We start from the raw sequence: 21358 nt of genomic DNA on the forward strand, positions 1-21358 counted from the left end.
AGACTAATTGCCGTGCCACGGGCAACTACAGTTGTACAACTTAGCGCCTATCTTTGGAAATGTGCCTCAGCTAATGACACTGGGAGGGTTTTGCCTGCCATTCAGCTTTCATTACTGGTAGTGAAAATGCCTTTGTCCTTCTGTCACCACTTGTAATATTAATCAATTAAATGCGGCCTTTCCACTGGACGGCAATGGTGGCCATAGCACCTGTGTGCCATAGGCATAACACCTCTTCTAGCTGGAAACAAGACAATCTAACCTGAGTCTTTCAATGAGAGGATATGTGACACTTGGGAATCATCATCTGTTCTAAGATACCAGACTATCTGTCATAAAGGGTCACAGGACGGGTCATCTTGGCTTAAAGAAGCAGATAAAGTGACACGAGTATCGAGGAAATATACGGCTATGCACAAACTTCCTTTGTAATTTAATTGGAATTTGAATGAATAGGTTTTCCCAGACTGAATGACATATTTTGGTTGAGTACAAAAGATGCCGATGTTGTAGCTGGGGAATAGTCTCCTTGCCGAGGTGTGAAGAGGAATGCACGGTTTGTTATCAGTACTATAGAGCAGCAGTTTCTCTTCTTCCCAACCAGAGCATTCCCTGTACCAGAGGAGCCAACTAAATGCACATTTGTTAATTTTTAATGATAATTTCAATTTAATGAAAACACTCCGTGCTCCTCCTGATCTGCTTCATAGTGTACTGTGTTGCTTCCTGGCTGAGAATCACCAGGGGACTTCTTTAGAAAATAAAAAGAGGACAGTCTGTCTTTGATAGGTATAAAACCATAAGTAAGAGCTTGAGATGACAATGGGAGGAGGAGATAATATGATACTCTAGGTAGATAAACAAGTTGTTCTATCTATTCAGGGCATCTGTGTAATCTGACTAGTTTCATATTATGTTCAGCTTGGCTTGACACTACACAAAAATGGTCATGTTTAACATAATGTGCTACTTTGTGTGTGTGTGAGTATGTGTGGCCATGGGATATAATATCATGGCATATGCTTCAATCAATTATAAAATAAAGCTTTCTGTTGTAAACTATTAAGAATGAATGATTATTGTCTTTCTCTTTTCTTTTTTTTTCTTTTTCTCAGCAACCTATGCAACTACATGCAAACTCCTGGGAATAATTTATTAAGAACTGTGTAAATGGATTGGGACTTTTATAAAAAAAAAAAATTGTGTTCATATAAGGTTTTAGGGAGCAAGCTTGTTATTTTATATACAGGTATGGAATCCGTTACCCATTATCCAGAAACCTCCGCATTACAGGAAGGCCTTCTCCCATAGACTTTAATCAAATAATTAATATTTTTAAAAATGATTTCCTTTTTATCTGTAATTATAAAACAGTAACTTGTACTTGATCCCAACTAATATATATATATATATATATATAATTATATATATTTTTATATATAATTTTACTGGAGGAAAAACAATCTATTGGGTTTATTCAGTGTTTATTTTTTAGTTGATTTAAGGTAAGGAGATCCAAATTATAGAAAGATCACCTTATCTGGAAAATCCCAAGTGCCGAGCATTCTGTATAACAGGTTCCATACCTTTCTATCATAATCTTTAGCACAAAAAAACAGACAAAAAATTGCATTGAATGTATAATCAAATTTGTTACTCCTCAACTGGGGTTTTTCTTCTAAATATGGTAACATATAAAGAAAATAAAGCTCTTTAGGTTTAAATGAAAATCAAACCCTAAAATGAATATGGCTAAAAATGCTATACTTTATATACTGAGCTTATTGCATCAGCCTAAAGATTTACCATCTCTATAACAGTAGTGATCCAGGCCGTCAAAGTTGTCAGAGGGGCTCCTTGTCCTGAATTCTCTGTCAGTGACACTGCACATGCTCAGTGAGCTCTAGGCAGCTGTTGAAAAAATAAGCTTAGGAATTGTTGCAAATTAGAAAATGAGGCTGGCCTGTCATATAAGCTGATTATATTGGGCCAATATTTAAATTCTGATGCAGATTACACTGGTTTCAGAGCTGCCATGTACATTACACACCTTAGGGACCATTTAATGACTATTTCCAAATGCCACTCCCACAACAAACCCCTGTCAGGTATACTCCCACAGGCAGCATAGGACAGGCAGAGTATGGCACACACAGGCAGCATAGGGCAGGCAGAGTATGGCACACACAGGCAGCATAGGGCAGGCAGAGTATGGCACACAGGCAGCATAGGAAAGGCAGAGTATGGCACACACAGACAGCATAGGGCAGGCAAAGTATGGTACACACAGCAGCATAGGGCAGACAGAGTATGGCAAACATAGGCAGGGTAGGGCAGGGAGAGTATATAGCCTACTCTGCCTGTGTGTGCCATACTATGCCTGCCCTATGCTGCCTGTTTGTGCCATACTCTGCCTGCCCTACTCTGTGTGCCATACTCTGTCTGCCCTACCCTGTGTGTGTCATATTCTGCCTGCCCTATGCTGCCTGTGTGTGCCATACTCTGCCTGCCCTATGCTGCCTGTGTGTACCATACTCTGCCTGCCCTATGCTGTCTGTGTGTGCCATACTCTGCCTTTCCTATGCTGCCTGTGTGCCATACTCTGCCTGCCCTATGCTGCCTGTGTGTGCCATACTCTGTTTGCCCTACGCTGCCTGTGTGTACCATGCTCTGTCTACCCTATGCTGCCTGTGTGTGCTATACTCTGCCTGCTCTAGCCTGTGTGTGTGTATGCCATACTCTGCCTGCCCTACCCTGCCTGTGTGTACTATGCTCTGTCTGCCCTATGCTGCCTGTGTGTGCCATACACACAGGCAGCATAGGGCAGGCAGTACATACAGTGAAACAATGTTGGCACTGAGGTGTGAACAGTACAGGGGATTACATGTTTAAAAAATACAGGGGTAAAACAAAAATGAGCACAAATAAGAACAAACTGTCATGTTTTACAACACTATTTTTCATTGGACTTCAAATTTTTGAATAACTGCAGAAAAATTCACACTTTCGTCAGTGGCAAAATTAATTTGCTAATTTATTGCTGTTCAGTTAATGGGTGTATACACTGAACATACAAAAACTACAGTTTTATTGTTCATTTTTGTAACTTTTTTCTCTAATCAGGTCCTCTCCTATTCATAAACTAGCCTCTCATCCAAACCACCCCCTGGTTGCTAAGGTAACTTGGACCTTAGCAACCAAATAGCTGTTGAAACTCCAACCTGCAGAGCTCCTGAACTGAGAATGAAATAACTAAAAAAACTACAAATAATAAAAAATGAAGACCAATTGCAAATTGTCTCAGAATATCACTCTCTACATCATGCTAAGTTAACTCAAAGGTGAACAACCCCTTTAAAGTAATGAAAAGACTGATGCCACTGAATTGCTGGTACATACGACTGCATCCAGATGTGCATGCCTATACTAGTTCCATTCTCTGCTTACTGTGTCTTTCTGTAAAGCCTAACAACAAACAGATCACTAATTAAACAAGCATTTCTAAAAGTCTGGAATGAAAGACATTGGCAAGCAAGTCTTTTATCTTTTGTCATAACTATCCCCCCCTTTATGTGACCCCAGCTTTCTATTGCAAAATAGCTTGAATTTTGAGATTACAACTCCAATTGACTTCTACATGAGCTCAGCAGCACTGAATATTTTTTATTCGAGTTTTTTTGGGGGGGTGGTTTTGCTTTTAATAAATCTCAAACATTTCAGATTCTAAAGCTCAATTTCATGATTTTTAGCGCAGTAAAATGTCAAATTCAAATGTTGATGTTTCAACTGCAGCCAATATTCTACCCCTCTGATGCTCTGGCCACACAGCCACCTACTTGTCCCTAGATTTTTCTAATTTTTTTTTACATGGGAACTTTGTATTTTGCCTGATGAAGGGGCCTTAGAGCTCTGAACGCTTGCAATGTATTTTTATTGTTAGCCAATATAGGTATCATTTTCTACAATACTTTTGTATTTGAGTTTTTTACTTATTATTTTAGCTTCTAGCTAACATGGTACTACAGTTTTTGTTTTGGAAATCAGCTTTGTGACCCAAAAAGAGGTTTAGAACAAGATTGGTTTAATTACTATTTATTGTAGAATAACATTTCATCGTTGTTAAATGATCATTGAGACCCATAATAAACAGTGTGACCCATCTTTGGATGCTGGCCTATAAATGATAACACTCATTTCCACTAATACAAATGACTTGGCATGGATGTGTATGAAATGCCTCAGAAATGACTTGAGAGAGGAGAGAGTTGCACTATACTGTAAGTGCAAGAATGCCTTAGTGGCACCTTAGCTATATATTTAGCACTGCCTGCTATTCTCTCTTTCAGTGTGTATTTTGAATATTCAGGTTAACAAGAAAAGTGTTCACATTTGGCCCTATGGCTCTGTTAGTGGTGAAGGCTTCCTTTCATACCATACCTATAGCACTCGCTGCCGTATATTTCTGTAATAATATTGCATAAAGATGAGACCCAAGCCATTTTGTGTTTTAGGAAATATCCCCTACATTCCTTGCTCCAGGCTTCCTTGGGTTTTCTGAAAACGATGCTGTGCCGGTGATTGTGAATTTATAGCACTGCAGGATTGGGAAAGAGCGGTAGGGGTTCACTTTAGGACATGATTTCACGTGTTTTTCTTTCCCATCAGTCACATAGCTGCTAGTCATTGGTTTATTCAACACCACTTGGTGTCCACAAAGAGAAATCGTCACTAGCAAATACTTTTCCAAAGCTAATATATAATTACCAGACTGGTTAAAAGAGATCCATAGCATTTCATTTTGTGCTGATATAAAGTTACCTAGGGAACAATATTTCTCTACTGCAATTATTTCTCTTGGGCAAATGAGACCTGAATACTATAGAGAATGATAACATCATTGATTCTATGGATAGATATTGTTTTTTTTTAAATGAGTCCTACAAATTCGTACACTTATTTTGAGAAATAGACAAATGCTGCAGATATATTGTTTAATTCTTGTTTAAGTCGTTACTTCTTTTCAAGTTAAGCTCTGCCGAAACAAAGATGCCAAGCTGGGGGAAATTGTTAACTGTGGTCTCTGGACCTTTGCCCGCTGCTATCCCAAGGCAGTAATCATAGGGTTAGGTCTCTACACATTTCATTCTGGATAATCTTATGTTCCTGGAGCCGACTCTCTTGTACTTTTGTTTCATCCGGTTGAATTTCCGCTCTTGGCACCGGTATCATGGGAGCAAAATAATAGTGAATAAAATCTTTTTCAGATACCTGAAATGTGTTTCGCCGCAATGTTTTCCTTAACGTAGTGGGAAACAAACATTTTTACCAGCTTTAAATGATTATGTTGAATTTATGCATAGGTAATTGTGGTATATTAGAGCTACAATATCTAACTTGGTTTTCTTTAATCATTTTCATTTAATTTGCTGCTGTATGCGCCACTAACGTAGCTTAGGAAATTTTGAAAACATGACAAGAATTTGCATACATTTTATATATAACCCTTAACAATCGTGAATGATTCTGTAAAACTGGATTGGTGGCTGAAACAGATTCAAAAAATTGAATATTTTCCGATAGTTATCAGTTTTATTGAGCTTTCTTGCTCAAGATTTTTGCTCAATTTTTGGATTTTGTCATTTTTTGTCAGCGTTCAAATTCAAATTTATGCTGTGATTTAAAACTGAGCCAAAACTCATAAATTTGAATTAGGGCTTCCAAAACGCAAATGTTCAATATTTACTAAGTGCATAAAATGTAGAAAAAACTTGAATGTAAAACTTCAGCATCTAAAAGCATCTAGTTCATACAGAATGAATGGGAGTTGTCCTGGGCAAAATTTAAGTTTTTAATTTTTTTTTTGTATAACCATTAAAAATAATGAGTAGGGTGGGGTCTTTTAGATACAAATTTTTAATAGATAATCAAACATTCGAGTTTGGTAAAATTTTGAGTTTATTTGAAACACCAATTGACATTTTCATAAATAAGCTTCCCTGGATCGGATCCGAATACAGAGGTTGGATTTATATGACACAGTTTTCTTAATTATTACGTCTTTGTTCTCATTATTATTGTCTGCAACTGATTTACTGTAATCATAGGATGGTTTTAAATCTTACCAGTATAGAACATTTTACCAGTGTTTTATGAGATTTTTTCAGATATGGGATTAACTGGTTCTCTGACCACAAAATTCACCTAGATGCAACACATTATTGTAGGATACACACTGATAGTATATGCAGTTTAAGGATGGAGTCAAATGGGACAGCTTTAGATAACAGCCTATGCTTAGTCCAATAAGTAGGTACTAGATAGCGATTAGCGAATTGCTTCACTGGGGTATTTGCAAAACTACAGAAAAATGGTGACATTTTGCATTGAATGCATTGAAGAGAGTTTTTTCTTACAATTTTCTCATGCCAAATATATTGGAGTTTAAGGGCATTTGTTTTCATGCATTGGAGTAAGTAGGTGGGATTTTCTTGTGTTTTTTCTTGAGCCATATGCATTGAAGTCAGTGTTCGTTTTTTCTCACTTGGGTTGGGCATTGGATACACATACTTCTGATAACAAATTTGCTTAATCTGTCTTTTGATATATGAACTCACAAGCCAAGTTAATGAACGCATTTTCCAGATTAGATCCATTCAGATGAGAGGGAAAATGAAGGATAGTGCATTATTCTTGTTTGTGTGCCTTGCACTGTATAGAGTAATATTGTGCCAAACAACTATCCTCAAAAACTCCCTGTTTAGCTGCTGCAGGAATATGGTTTCAAACTGGTGCCAATGTAGTGAAACTTCAAATACACAACAAGAACAACAAAAATATGTCTAATTTCACTCTCTCTAAGGACCAACCAAATGTTTTATGTCAGGCCTTCCCTTCCCAGTTGTAAAGCACTGTGAAGCCGGCAGGAGCATTGTACATTTTAAAACAGAGAACCTGCAGGCAGAAACAAAATCAGCTAACAGAGTCTAAACCATCTACTAAATCAAAACAAGATTATATGGCGATAGTACATATTTTAAGACAACATATATAGTTACAACATAGAATAATTGAGCTTTTGCCAAATTGTTCATCTTCCTCATTTAATTCCCATGGGTGCAGTCTTACTGTTATTTATTCTCATATCTTCCTTTTCTGTCCCCTACAGCCAAATTTTACTAGGAGCATAAGGATTTTAAATAACAAAGAATGAGAAATATGTGAAGTTTCGACTAATACAAATATTCTAAAACACACCTTAATAATGTTTATACTGGAATGGTTGACTTTTGTATAAAATAATATCTAAAATAATAAATCTATTCCTATTCCTTATAAATTTGTCTGTTCCTTTTTAACAGGGATATGGACAAAAATAACATTACGCGGATTACAAAAACCGATTTTGCGGGGCTGAAGAACCTTCGAGTGCTGTAAGTAAATTGTACAATGCATTTTGCCTAGTTCTTTTTTTATTTCTGCCGAGTTCTTTTTTTTTATTGTTAATTACTATAACTGTGCATGGATTGCAATACATTCAGAATATGTTAGACAGGCCCCTGCAGTCTCACAGTGGGGAACATTTAGAAAGAGAATGAGACCAGGCAGATGGGGAGTAACAAACAATTGAAAACAGCAAGAAATATACTGATGGAAAGGCAGATATTTATGGAATGTTTGCAAATTATTTATAATTCTGCTCATTAAGATTTCATTAGACATTATAGCAACACACGCAAACCCCACATACACAGGAGCATATATTCCAATTTTCATTGTCTTAATAAAATTCACTATTGGTATGGTATTTGCTTTTCTTTTTTATCTCATGCAGACTCATCATGTGGCTCTGCTTTGTAAAGTAATCCACCACAATATGTGGGAGTGTATGCCAATGAGATTCCAAAGTTCATAAACCTTTTTCTAGCATTCAGAACCATTCCTGAGTTTGGACTTAAGCCGGCCAAACACAGATATACAAATGCACAGATATGTGACTGCAAATTGGCTAGATATCGATTGGCAGGCTTGATTTACCCATTGGATTAAGGATCGCATTAGCTCGTTGATGTGGTCCTTGCTCCAATGGCTCATACCCCCTTCATTGTAATTCATTGTAACCCTAGGGCTAAACAATTGCATTAGCACAATATTGTCCACACAATGTTACCATAAGTTCCCATTACAAGGGATTGACACTATTTCTATTCCCTGTCCCTGTGTAAAATTGACCCTAGCATGGGTCTGAAAGCTGTCCCCTTGGCAACAGAACTGCCCCCCAGCCAATCATTGCTTTTCCAGGGCAGGAGGAAGGAAGGAGTGATCCTCTGTCTTTTTTTCTTTTTTTTAATTTGATGTTGAGTAGGGGTATATCAATGGATAAGTGGACGTGTGATATAAAACTTTTAGGGCCCTTTCTTGTTCCCAGATTTTACTTACCAAATCTGGTAACCTTATTCCCCGACCCACAACTGTGTATTAAAAAAGTTCTTGATCTAGGACTATATACACAGGCTGATCTCTGTCAGGCCTGGAAACCAAAACTGATTTATTGCCTGGTCTGATTTTTTTGACATTTTCATATGCATTTATTTTATATTGGTTAATGTGATAACATCATAACATGTTTTATTAGTATTCATTTTCTAGCATGTGGAATTAGCATTAGCAAATAATTAGAGCTATCTACCCAGGTATGAGAATAGAACATAGTAGAAATTACATTTTTCATCTCCTTTTGAGACATTCTTGTCAGTAATTGTTTCTGTTTGCTGCAGACAGTGTATAAACTTTTGTTTGTTTGTTTACAGGCATTTGGAGGACAATCAAATTAGTATTATAGAAAGAGGAGCTTTCCAAGATTTAAAGCAACTTGAACGGATGTAAGTATAGCTTAAGAATATATTTATCTTTACAGAGAAAAGAAAAAGCAGCTTTCTTGCAAAATGTGTACAAATGTTTGATAGCAATGGTTCATTTTGGGTTTTTTTGTGGGAGTTTTGTTCCTTTGAAAAACTCTAGTGATTTCTGTGCAAGTTGAAAGGGCTTTCTGGTCCCTGTAAGTGCAGGAGAATGAAAATATTGTGAATAGCAGGCTGCCCAGGTTGATAGGAGAAGGTGCAGAAAAATGTAAAGCATTGGGAAAGCAAGTGACCTATTTGCTATTGGGCTCTTTTTGGTTGGCACATAGAAGAGAAGGAAAGGTGTTAATGTGTGTAAGTGGATCATTGCCTTATATAGTACACTGAATATAATCTGTCTAAGCACAGACAATGGTGTAAACAATAAATGGAAGAGGATTTAGATGTTATTAATTGTTGGCTCTGTTTTAGAACTAATGAAGCAGAGTACAGATGACTTTAAGTTCCACTAAAATATTACAGGTTTGAAATATTTCTGAATGGTACAGAACACAGTAATAAAGCTTTCATTTGATAGGCAAACATTTGTTCCATTTAGACTGTATATATGGACTACAACAAAATAATGTTCCTTATGGCCTAGGGCTATGAAGTCTCATTACTTTTTCCTACCAATATTTTCTCAAATGGTTAAATATACTGTATATCTAGCCAGAGAAATTAAAGCTGAGAATTGTAATGGATGATACTTTCCTTCCAATTTGTACAATCTCTTGTAACATGAGGACCCTGTGCAAGCAATTTGGTGACCATATTTCAGAGCAGTTACACTAAAACTGATTGGGCACAAGGGTAAACCAGATTGGCTGATCAATCAGCACCTGTATGGAGTCATCAAACAACCAATAATAGACCTGCAGTCAGCAGACCAGTCTATCAGTGGACACAGATCACACATTTTTATGACATCACAAATATTGGGCACATTGATGCATCAGACTAACATGAGCTGTAGTGTGCACGCAAAGCCATGGAAAGAAAACACCATGATGCAAAAAGAGGTTGATTTGATCCTGTGGCACAATAAATTGAATAACTGTACCATTGCCCCAACAGGCAGAACTCTTCCATCCTCATTTCTCCTTATAACCTGTTCATCATGCTCTTCAGTATAAGCTACAGAATTACAGTGCATGAAGTACACAGAATGCCATTTTCCTATCCCTATCCTCGTCTACTGTACATCTGGAAGCTTTTCAGAGCTATTAGAGAAACCTTTTTTTCTTTCAAATTAGTTTTTCAAGGACAGGGAAATAAAGCATCTCACTCACAACAATTATTTTTCTTTGCCAGTCAGATAAAGACGTGATACTGGCAACTTTTGAATGCCCTTCAACAAACTGTAACTGGTGCTGGGGGGATAATGGAGAAATCACATTTGTGTATTCAGACACTTTGCAATTATTCTCTTCATGCTAATATTACCTTGGGCCAACGCAGGAAATTCCATTGTAACGACTAAACATAAACTGTCAATTGAAAAATTGCACTAGGAAACATTTTGAATCGCAAGATTAACTGCCTAGGTATTTCAAAGGCCTTTGCTGCATGTTTGAAAAAACCACAGACACTATTAAATTGGATTAGTAATCTACTCCAAAGATGTATTTGCTGTTCGTATTATTTAGTCAAATAAGGATGGCATTAAGATGTATAGCATTTGGTATGTAGTTTTACAAAAAGATGCACAGAAGCAAGCCAGAAACGATATGGTTTATGCCACAAAAATGCATTATGGGTATTTAGAACTGGCATTGTTTGCTTAAAGCTATCTTGCACGACTGTAATGTTCAGACGAACCCACTGCCCCATTATCGCCAATATAATTGGCCCTGGTGCCAAATGATCCAATTAGCCTACACGCTCCCCGATATCGCCTACCCGTAGATGGGGATATTGGGTGAAGATCCGCTCCCTTGGCGATCTCACCAAGCGAGCAAATCTTAACGTGTGTGGGGACCTTTATCCAGCCTTTCTTTTTAATATCTTAAAAAGAAAGTCAAAGTCACTTGGGGGTGCCAAAATGTTAGGCACCCCCAAGTGACTTTGACCACCTACCTTTTACCCCGGGCTGGTGCCCCTGTGAGGAGGGAACAGCACCAGCCCGGGGTAGCTGCCGGTGCTTCCTTCTTCCTGATTCGCTGCGTGCGCATGCGCAGTAGAGTGAAAAGCCGAACTTAAACATTAAAGTCGGCTTTTCACTCTACTGCGCATGCGCCCACCGCTGGCATTCCAGGAATGGAAGCCGGAAGAAGGAAGCGATCCGCTCCAGGTGCCCCGGGCTGGTGCTGTTTTCTCCTAACAGGGGCACCAGCCCGGGGTACGAGGTAAGCGGTTAAAGTCACTTGGGGGTGCCTAACATTTTGGCACCCCCAAGTGATTTTGCCTTTCGTTTCCCTTTAAATTATAGGGCTGTTTACAACAGAACATAGATTGAAGGCAGATAGGCTTTTGACGCCTGTGCAGCCCTAACCCCATGATTTGCTTGTTGCCCAGTAAATATCCTGAATCCATTTTTCTTTTGTACCTAGTTTTTTTTGTTTGCTCAACATAGAAGTTCCACACAGAGAGATGGTTGACTATTCAGCTGATATAGCCATAAAGCAAAAAAATATATTTTTGTCATTTAAAGTTAGTAAATGCTCATCCAACACATACAAGTCAACTGTTTCTTGGCAACAAATATTATGTATGACAGCAGTTTTCATTATTTAGTTCTGTAGAGAGACATGCATGGCATTTGACCTGCTAATGTTCCTGTATCAGGACTAAAACCATCATATTCTAAGTTATATTCTATATTGGTACAATGTAAAGCACAGCTGCCTTGTAGCCTTACCTTGTCTAGGTTCACTTCCAGACAGGGCACCACCCACAAGGAGTTTCTATGATCTGTGGTTTATTTCCAGGTACTCAAATTTCGTGCTAGAGGCTTAGATTATAAACTCTATGACAGGGACTGATTTAAATGATGTATCATTTCTGTAAAGTGCTGTGGAATATGTTGGCTTCATGTAAAGTACAAACAATAATAATAATTGTACTATGTAATTGTGTGCCCTGTTGCCCAGTGCAGGGTGACAGCACATTGTATTTAAATGCATGTAAAAACCCCTACATTTTTAGTGCCACTAATCCTTATATATATATATATTTATTTTTTTTTCAATTTATTCATTTTCTTTTAAGATCTCTGTTAATCATGTTGAATATTTATTAATGGACACAAAAGATTTGAGGTGGACAGTGTTCATCTTTTGCCTCTAACCCATAAAGACATTTTTGAAACCACATTTTACAAAGTAGAATTTTCCAACAATGAAAGTATAAAAACCTCTTGAAATTTGTTAGGGTGCCGACATGACGCACAAAATTGCAAAAGAGGGTCCCTAATTCCCCTAATTCCTAAACTCAAGACTTGATGAATTTTGGAACGACTCACCATCAAATCGTCATATGGTGAATATTTGCTGCATGTACTCATGTTAGTCCTAGTCTATAGTTTTTTGGGTTTTTTTTAAATCAAACTTTAATGTTAGTTTGTAAAAAAGGGCAACTTTCCAAAAGTAATTAAATGAAGATGGAAGTCCCACACAAGGTCATCAATCCCGTCATGAAGCAAGGGATGCAAGAGAACATCAAACCCAAAACTCACTCATCAGCTCTTATCAACATTTGCCAATCATAATACCTAGGCAGCTCCGTCTGGCCAGTGGATTATCTGCAAACTTATCAGATATGGTTACCTGCCCTCATTTATTTCGTGAGCAACAATTACACCGAGTCTTCAGAGACATCATCACAAACAAATAATGCAATTCTTTTCTGGTTTTTCATCCTGGTATTTTTCTGAAGTTTTATTCCTCTGGTTTTCCTCCCAATGAGCGTATGTGAGTGAGCTGGTGTGTGTGCAATGACTGGTATGTGGGATTTGCTATAAGCTTGCCAGCTCAAAATAGTTGACATTCTTTTCTGAAAACACTGGAAGAGTCACTAATGTTTTATAAAGAAATGTGGAAATAATTAGCACCTATTCCATTGCCTTATTGTAAAGGGTTGGTATAGACTCAGGTATACATGTATGTTAATTATAAGCAATTTAAAGGAATACTGTCATGGGAAAACATGTTTAAAAACACACACACATCAGTAATAGAGCTTCTCCAGCAGAACCCTGCATTTGTTTTTGTTTTTTAAAGCGTGCAAACAGATTTTTTATATTTAATTTTGAAATTTCACGTAGGGCTAGCCATATTCTTAATTTCTCAGGGTGCCACCATCATGTGACCTGTGCTCTGATAAACTTCAGCCACACTTTACTGCTGAGCTGCAAGTTGGAGAGATATTACCCCCCTTCGATAAGCAAAACAATGGGAATGGAGCAAGATAGCAGCTCCCAGTAGGTATCAGAATAGCACTCAATAGTAAGAAATCCAAGTCCGGCTTGGGACTCCTCCAGTTACATGGGAGTAGGAGAAACAATAGGTTATCTGTAGCGCTGGCTGCCTACACACCAATATTACAGCTAAAAAAAACACTTGTTGGTTCAAGAGTAAAATTTTAAATGGGAGAGTGAATTATTTGCTATGTAAACAGTGTAATTTAGAAATAAAAAGTTTACCATAAAAATCATGACAGTATCCCTTTAATATGGGGATCATCTAAAATGTAATCAAAAGCTAATCTAAAAAGTAATTCAAATATATAATAGTGATTTTTTTAAGCTAAACAGGAAATTTTACTTTACAATTACTGCACCTGTTATTATGACAGTGACATGCTAAGACAATTTGCAGTAAGTCGTTAGGGTGGTTTTGTCTTTTTGAGATTGATCTTTTTGTTGTGTGGCTCTTCAGTTTCAAATGGAAACGACACTGTGAATACTTGGCTCTCTAGCAAGCGGGCATTTGTATAGCTGTCAGGATGAAAGATGAATAGGAGTGGGTCTGGATAGAAAGATAAGAAATAACAATAATAATGCCTCGCCTCACTGTGTCTGTAAGGAGACTTTGGTGCAAACTGCATAGATTTTACAACTCTAGCCAAATGTGGCATAACTGAATGGCTTATTCTCTTTTAAAACAATCATTGAATCTCTGTTAGTTGCAGTGCAATGCTTATATTATACAGCTAGGGTTGCCACCTGTCCAGTTTTGAGCCAGACAGACCGGTTTTTGAAAGAGCTGTCTATGTCAAAACTGCCTGCCCGGTTTCCCCAATTTGGAGAACTGGCAGGACTCTATGATACCGACACATCATAGCCACCCCCCCTGACATCACAGTCCCACCCACATGACATCATTGTCCCACCCAGTGACATCACTCCCCACCCCACCCCCGCCTGGAGATAGTACCAGCAAATAGTGGCAACCCTAGATCCAGCACAGTTGTAAGGTGACGAAGAAGAACAGTGCCATGTGCCGATTTGTGCTGGAGGTAGGACCAGGCCCGGACTGACAAACTGTGGATTCTACAGTCCAAAAAGGGACTGCTGTAAAATGCCATAGACAGTCACTATTTATTGGGTCTGTGATGGCTATTTTGGGCCTCTGTGTACTTGAATGCCAGGGCCTATTTTAAATCCCAGTCCAGACCTGAATAGGACTTTGAGGTTTTAAACTGGAACAGCTTTTGCAACCACTTTTTTTTTTTTTTAGCTAGTTGGAGAATAACAGGAGAGCCGCCATTATTAATCATATGGTCCCAAACTGCTTAGTTGACAGTGCCCACTTAGGGGGTATGGTATATTAGCTCACTACCCTGTCAGAAAAACCACATCCCTACAAAGACAAGGGGTAGGTGACAGAAGAGGTACACGCTTGGCACCCCACCACCACTTTTGTGTCCTAGGCACAGGCCTGTTCTGGCTACCCCTTGTTCTGGCCCTGAGCAGCCACTTATAAAGCGTAGTTGCCATATACTTCCTCAGAGCAGCCCTGCTTCTTTCCAAATGTGCAAATCCATTACTGTGCAATTGTTTGAGAGGTGCAGACAGTGTCTGCACTGTAGCTTGTAGAGTAGTACAAAACGGCACATTTTGTTCTTTTTATAGAGAGAGATTTAAATATTGATGTCTATTAAAGAAGATGCACTAAAAGTCACCCATGATAATACAGTTACACAGAAGTGCTAATAGCATGGTTTCAATCCATGAGCATTTTCACACATTTTGTGTCATGCATAAACACGTGGGTGTGCAGCCGTCATTATGCAAACGTAAGAGCAGAAGGGTTCCATATATTAGCAGGATCTTATAGCAACCAAACTGTCGTCTGCCTTCATAAGTGCACTGACCCAGTAATTGCTAACTGATTGATTGCTGTGGGTTACTAGTACTGCCCAAATATTACACATATTGCAATACAATTCCCCAAACTAAGAATAATAATAATCAGAAGTAGATACACTACATTATTTTAACTTCATATTATATTAATAAATCATTTTCTAATAGTGAACAGGTATAGTATCTGTTATCCGTAATGCCAGATTTCCAGATTGAGGATCGTTCTGTTATTTGGATCACTATACCTTAAGTATATACCTTAAGTCTGCTAAAAATCATTTTAACATTAAATAAATCCAATAGGATTGTTTTGCCACCAATATGGACTCGTGCAGCTTAGCTACCATCAAATACAAAGCACTGTTTTATTATTACAGTGAATAAGGAAATCATTTTTATTAATTAAAATTATTTGGTTAAAAAAAAAGTGGGCTTCCCTGTAATTTGGAGCATTCTGGATAATGGGTTTCTGGATAAGGGGTCCCATAACTGTATATCCTTAATGGAAATTATATTGGGGCATATATATATATATATATATATATATATAACAGTAGAAGTAACAGCAGTTAACTTACCTAGGGGCTGATTTACTAATCCACGAACGGTCCGAAGGCGTCCGAATGCGTTTTTTTCGTAATGATCGGTATTTTGAGATTTTTTCGGAAATTGTCGCGACTTTTTCGTAGCCATTACGAATGTTTCGCAAAATGTTGCGACTTTTTCGTAGCGCTACGACTTGTGCGAAAAGTCGCGACTTTTTTGCAGCTTTTGCGCCGAGTACGAAAGTTTTGGATTCATTCAAGCTTCAGTACGGTGACTTTTCTTGGGCCAGGTTGGAGCTGCAGAGTGCCATTGAGTCCTATGGGAGGCTTCCAAAATCATGCTATGTCTGAAAGTTTCGCCCGCCGCTTACGAGCGCTCAATACGAAAAAGTCGTGACAAGATACGAGCAAATCGTAACGGCCACAAAAAAGTCGCGACTTTTCGCGCAAGTCGTAATGGTTACGAAAAAGTTGCGACAATTTACGAAAAGTCGTAACAGCGACGAAAAAAACGCAAAAAATACGAAAAAGTCGCAAAATGCTCGTTTTCCAATCAGAATTTTTCCAATTCGGATTTGTGGGTTAGTAAATGTGCCCCCTAGAGTGTTACTGCCATAAAACTCTATCACATTAGGGATCATTTCCTTCCACTGCGTTAGTGCAAGCAAGAGCGCCCCCCTTAGTGCTTACTTACAGAGCATTAGTGTTCCCAGGATTGCTGCGCTCTACACTGCTGGATACAAATTGTCCTGACGCTCCCTAACCCACACAGTGTGAAAAGTGCAGTAAAATTGCTGAATTTAGCCTTTTTGCTTTGTGAAAGACTCCTTCAGTGTCTCACATATTCACAATCACATTTTTGGCAGCCAGCCTATATTGTACATGGCATTTATATAATTCTTTTATGCAGTAGTCCTGAAAGTATGGGTGTCAAAATAGGTGGGCTAAAATCTAAGGTTAACGGGAGGTAAACTGTAAACTGGTCATGGTTTCCCTGCACACATTGTAGGCAGTCTTTGGTGGTCCATTTCCGACTGGGTAAGTAGAATTGTGAACAGAATGATGTAATTTAAAACAAAATGAGGAAACACATTGAAAAAAATGGCAATATAAGGCAGGTGCAAAGGGAAAAAACACACACGCATCCACTCGCACAACTCTGAGCCTTCTGCTTAATTTGTCGCAGGGTTTCACGCTGGTATCGTTTGGCTACAACTTCTCCTCCAAATGAAACCCACAGCTGTTCAACAGAACTTAATTGGAATCATTATGCGGAGGAAAAACACCTCTTTTAGGAGCAGAAAGCATAAACTTTTACAGAAGTATTGACATTTGTGTTTAGTTATGATAATCCCTCCTAATTCAATTTGGTCACATTCAGCAAACGGGGCTTGTAGTTTCGCACAATGTCGCAGTGTTAGGGGGGAAAAAAACTGGGTCGTGAAAGCTAAAGCCTTAAGGTTACATTTACATCATTTGGTCTCGACTTCACTCATTTGGGGGGGGGAGGGGAATTATGACCCAAATTTAGGCAGCTAAAGTGCTGACAGTTAGCTAGATTTGAATCAATAGGAAGAAAAAATGTAATTTAAGTGTGCAATGTTAAATCTGTGTGTGTGTGTGTGGCGCGTGACCGGGTTTGGTACTTGAGCACAGCAAAAGGGCTCTGTTCTCTTGACTTCTAATCAGTAGCTAAATACAGGCTTCATGACTTCAATTTGACTTAAGTGGCCTTTATGTTCCACTCCTGGCAGTGTAAACAGTAATACATTGTATCCATGCCTTCTGCAAGGCCATTGAAGCTAGCATAATAACACACTATTCAATGTAAATCCATATTAAGCAGCTGATACTGTGAAGTGCTTTCATATACATTCCCGGTGATATTAATGGGCTCAAGCTGAACCGCTCAGTCATTGCTAGGAATGTGTTTATTAAGAGTATTTAGCCAAACAGAGGCTTTTTTTTTGGGGGGGGTGCACTTGAATATTTGTATTTATTTTCGCACTTCAGAAAGTTCATACAGAAATAAAGTAAACAGCATGATGATCTGGTAATGGTGTTAAATGACCGGTATCATTAAGTGTTGCATGGCAAACAACAACATAGAGAGCATCAGTCAGTAGTAACACAACCTTCTGTGTGCAACCTATGGCATAAACAAAAAGCTCATTAATCAAGAGGTGTAAAGAAACAAACAAAAAACAAGGAAGGGACAGAAGGGAGGAATTAAAAAAAAAAAAGGAGGAAAAGAAAAATATGGAGCCTGTTTGCTCCCTGGTGCTCCATCACAGACAGGTAAATGCTGGGCCCTCCCTTTCAGTTTTTTCTGCTAGCGCCAAGAATCCATTATAATTCCATGGCTGCCGGATCTTGAATGAAAGCTTTATCTTCTAGGAAAATGTGTTCATTTCTTATTTGCAATAACCCAGTCAAGTTTTCATGTGTCCCTCTCCATCCAGCATCCTTGGTATGTGTTTTGCACCGTCCAGCATGGAGGAAGTTTGGTTGCCAGAAATGTAAATGTCAGTTGTTGGCACGCTGCACATGGTACTGACAATCATTCCTGTATTTATTCAGGCCCACAGGCAGTGGAATGGTACGGAGCGGATTATGCTATAAATTCTTCCCTAGGAGCCAGGTGTTACTCTAACAAACAATTTCATAAAAGAGAGAGAAATATTATTACAGTATTACAGCATATCACTGCCGCAGCCCAAATATGTCAAGTACTGATAGGCTACTATCAAAGATTCTACTTGCATTAATCATTCTTTGTACAGGTATGAAATCCCTTACATGGAAAACTTACGGGTGGCCGTTTCCCACAGATTCCATTTTGTGCAAATAATTCTAATTTTTAAAAACTATTACCTTTCTCTCTGTAGTAATAAAACAGTACCTTGTACTTGATCCCAACTAAGATATAATAAATCCTTATTGGAGGCAAAACTGGGTTTAATTAAATAATATTTAGTTGACTTGAATTATGGTGATCCATGTTATGGAAAACCCCAGATTCCAAGCATTCCAGATAATAGATCCTATAGCTGTACTCAGTATAAATTGCTTATATTCATTTGTATTTGTTAGGGGTGAGAATTGGCTGAATCCCAGAAACCAGGTTCCTCCTATACAAAGCACAATTAAGCTTTGCGGTTAGTGAAACTTTAAAAGTTATCATCAGTGGAAAAGATTATTGCAACTGTCAGGGGCACATTAATCTTCCGGTGTCAAAACTGACAACTCTCATTGGAGGTGGAACTGGCTTAAATTTCAAGCAGAGGTTTTCAGATTCCCTGGGTTTCAGGCAGTCTATGCTCAGGGGCACTTTTGTCTTCCCTGCCACCTAAGGCTGCAAATCCAGTGCTGCCCCCCATCCCCCTGCATTTCCATCTCATGTGCTGTGAGAACTATATGAGAAGTTTATGATAACTGCTGGGGTCATAGAAGATGTGGGCATTTTTTCCCCATGATTTTATGCATTTATTAAAAAAAAAAATCACAAATCTTTTAAAGTCATGGATACATGGCAGGAAGAGTTTCAAATCACATTTTGAAGCAAGTTAAAAATTTTAGGAAAAAAGAAATGTGATCACAGTTCCTGTACTCATGCATTAAAAAGACTCATAGTACAGGTATGGGACCCGTTATCCAGAATGCTTGAGACCTGGGGTTTTCTGGATAAGGGATCTTTCCATAATTTGGATCTCCTGCCTTAAGTCTGCTAAGGGTTTCTGGATAAGGGGTCCGATACCTGTACACTGTATATTATGTATTTACACCGTATAAATGCTAAAATGTACCCTTTATTTTGCACCACCTCAGAGCTGTTACAGCATCAATGAGCCGATGTGGTCCCTGATCTGACTAAATTTTTTAACCTGCCCGATTTCAGGCCAGATATCGGTCGGGCAGGCCCATCGCTAGTGCCCCTATACGGGCCGATTAGCTGCCAAATCGGTCTAAGGGACAATATTGGCAGCTAGAATCGGCCTGTGTATGGCCACCTTTATTCAAGTCAATGTTAAAAAGTCAGACGGCAAGAAAATTGCAGTATTAGAAGCTCTGTAAGGAATGGTGTAGAATGCAGCAATGGCAAACACTGTTATTTACACAGCATTTTCCAAGGGCTCGCTCTTTTTTACACCAGCATTTTGCAGTGGGCTTGTGCCTAAAATAAATCTGCTGGAATCTAACCAACAATGCCTGGCATTCAGACAGCAATGTGTGATTTTTTTTTGATCATTCTTTTTTATCAAATAGATTTATAAACTGGAATAACTGTTATATGTATGTGATAACACATACCTATGATGATTGCTAAGGTAACCACTGAACTAAACAGGCTTTAAAGGGGCAGAATATCCCTTTGTGCAACATGAGTACAATGAATAGGGCTTGTGTTGAACATACTATTTTTCTATTGTTTTAATTATGTAAAATCTTTTGTTATTTCTTGAGCTAAACAGGGAAACTGAAGCTCCTCCATGTTTGGCCTTTGCAAGTCTGATTATTAGATTACCAATGCACAATTAAGGGCCGTGGCAGACGGGGAGATTAGTCGCCGTGCGACAAATCTCCCTTGTCCCGGGTGACTAATCTCCCCGAAATGCCATCCCACTGGCTAGAATGTAAATCTCCGGTGGGATGGCAAACGTGGCGCCGCGATTTCCCGAAATCGTGGAAGTTGCCTTCGGGAAATCGCGGCGCCGCGTATGCCATCCCACCGGCGATTTACCTTCTAGCCGGTGGGATGGCATTTCTGGGAGATTAGTCGCCCGCGACAAGGGAGATTTGTTGCGGGCGACTCATCTCCCTGTCTGTCACAGCCCTAAAAAGAGGTCTGTTATGCAGTGTGGGGGATATTTAAGCGCTAGTTGTCTAATAAGCTATCTCACAAGGACCAAATATGGAGTAGCTCCATTAATAAAAAATATGATTTTTTTGTGATATAAATAAAAGGCGAGAAGTATATCCAGTTCAAGCCCTACTTATTGCATCCATGCTTTCATGCTAAACAATATGTAGTATAGTATAGAGTACACTGCCCTATTTAAATTGTAGTGGCTACTAAGTTTTGCATTTACAAACTCTGAACTATAGTATCTGCTCATTTGCTTGTTGCTGTAATTGTAATGGGAGATATTAAATGCATTCTTATTGCCTGAACTGACTTGGCACAGAAGTCTCAAATTGTCTGTAGTAAAAGTAAATTACATATCAGCATAACAGCTTCTTTGTTCCCATGTATAAAGATGTAATTGTCTGGTAATAACAATGACTTGGACCAGGTCTCCAATTACAGAGCAGACATGAAAAAACTAATCATCAATTATCCTGGGTGGGAGAATTGTTCATTGCCCTGGTTACAGTAATTTTGGGGCAGTGGCAAGTGATTCCAGTTTTAGTAGCATGGGCGGGTAGTGTAAAGTATCCCAAAATCTTCCCCATTGTCTGCTATCAGACAATACTCAATGCAAATTAAAATACTCATGCATTCTCACTTGGAAATGTAGGCTAGTATGTCTCTAGGCACCAGTTGCCAGATAAGTGTTTGCAAGAGCACTTTAGGTTAGTTTTAGGCAGTGGGTATTAGTTATAGGTAT

At 38.6% G+C, this 21358-nt stretch overlaps 1 protein-coding gene across 1 annotated transcript in view; it reads left to right on the top strand.

Moving 5' to 3' along the window:
* The window catches only part of slit3 (slit guidance ligand 3), a 382174-nt gene that overhangs the window by 25195 nt on the left and 335621 nt on the right, over positions 1 to 21358 (top strand). Inside the window, 2 exon segments of the mRNA NM_001079270.1 lie at positions 7359 to 7430; positions 8808 to 8879. Of these exon segments, the coding sequence (NP_001072738.1) occupies positions 7359 to 7430; positions 8808 to 8879 (144 nt within the window).

Source organism: Xenopus tropicalis, chromosome 3 (genome assembly GCF_000004195.4).
Source record: "Xenopus tropicalis strain Nigerian chromosome 3, UCB_Xtro_10.0, whole genome shotgun sequence".
In the NCBI taxonomy this organism is placed as follows: domain Eukaryota; kingdom Metazoa; phylum Chordata; class Amphibia; order Anura; family Pipidae; genus Xenopus; species Xenopus tropicalis.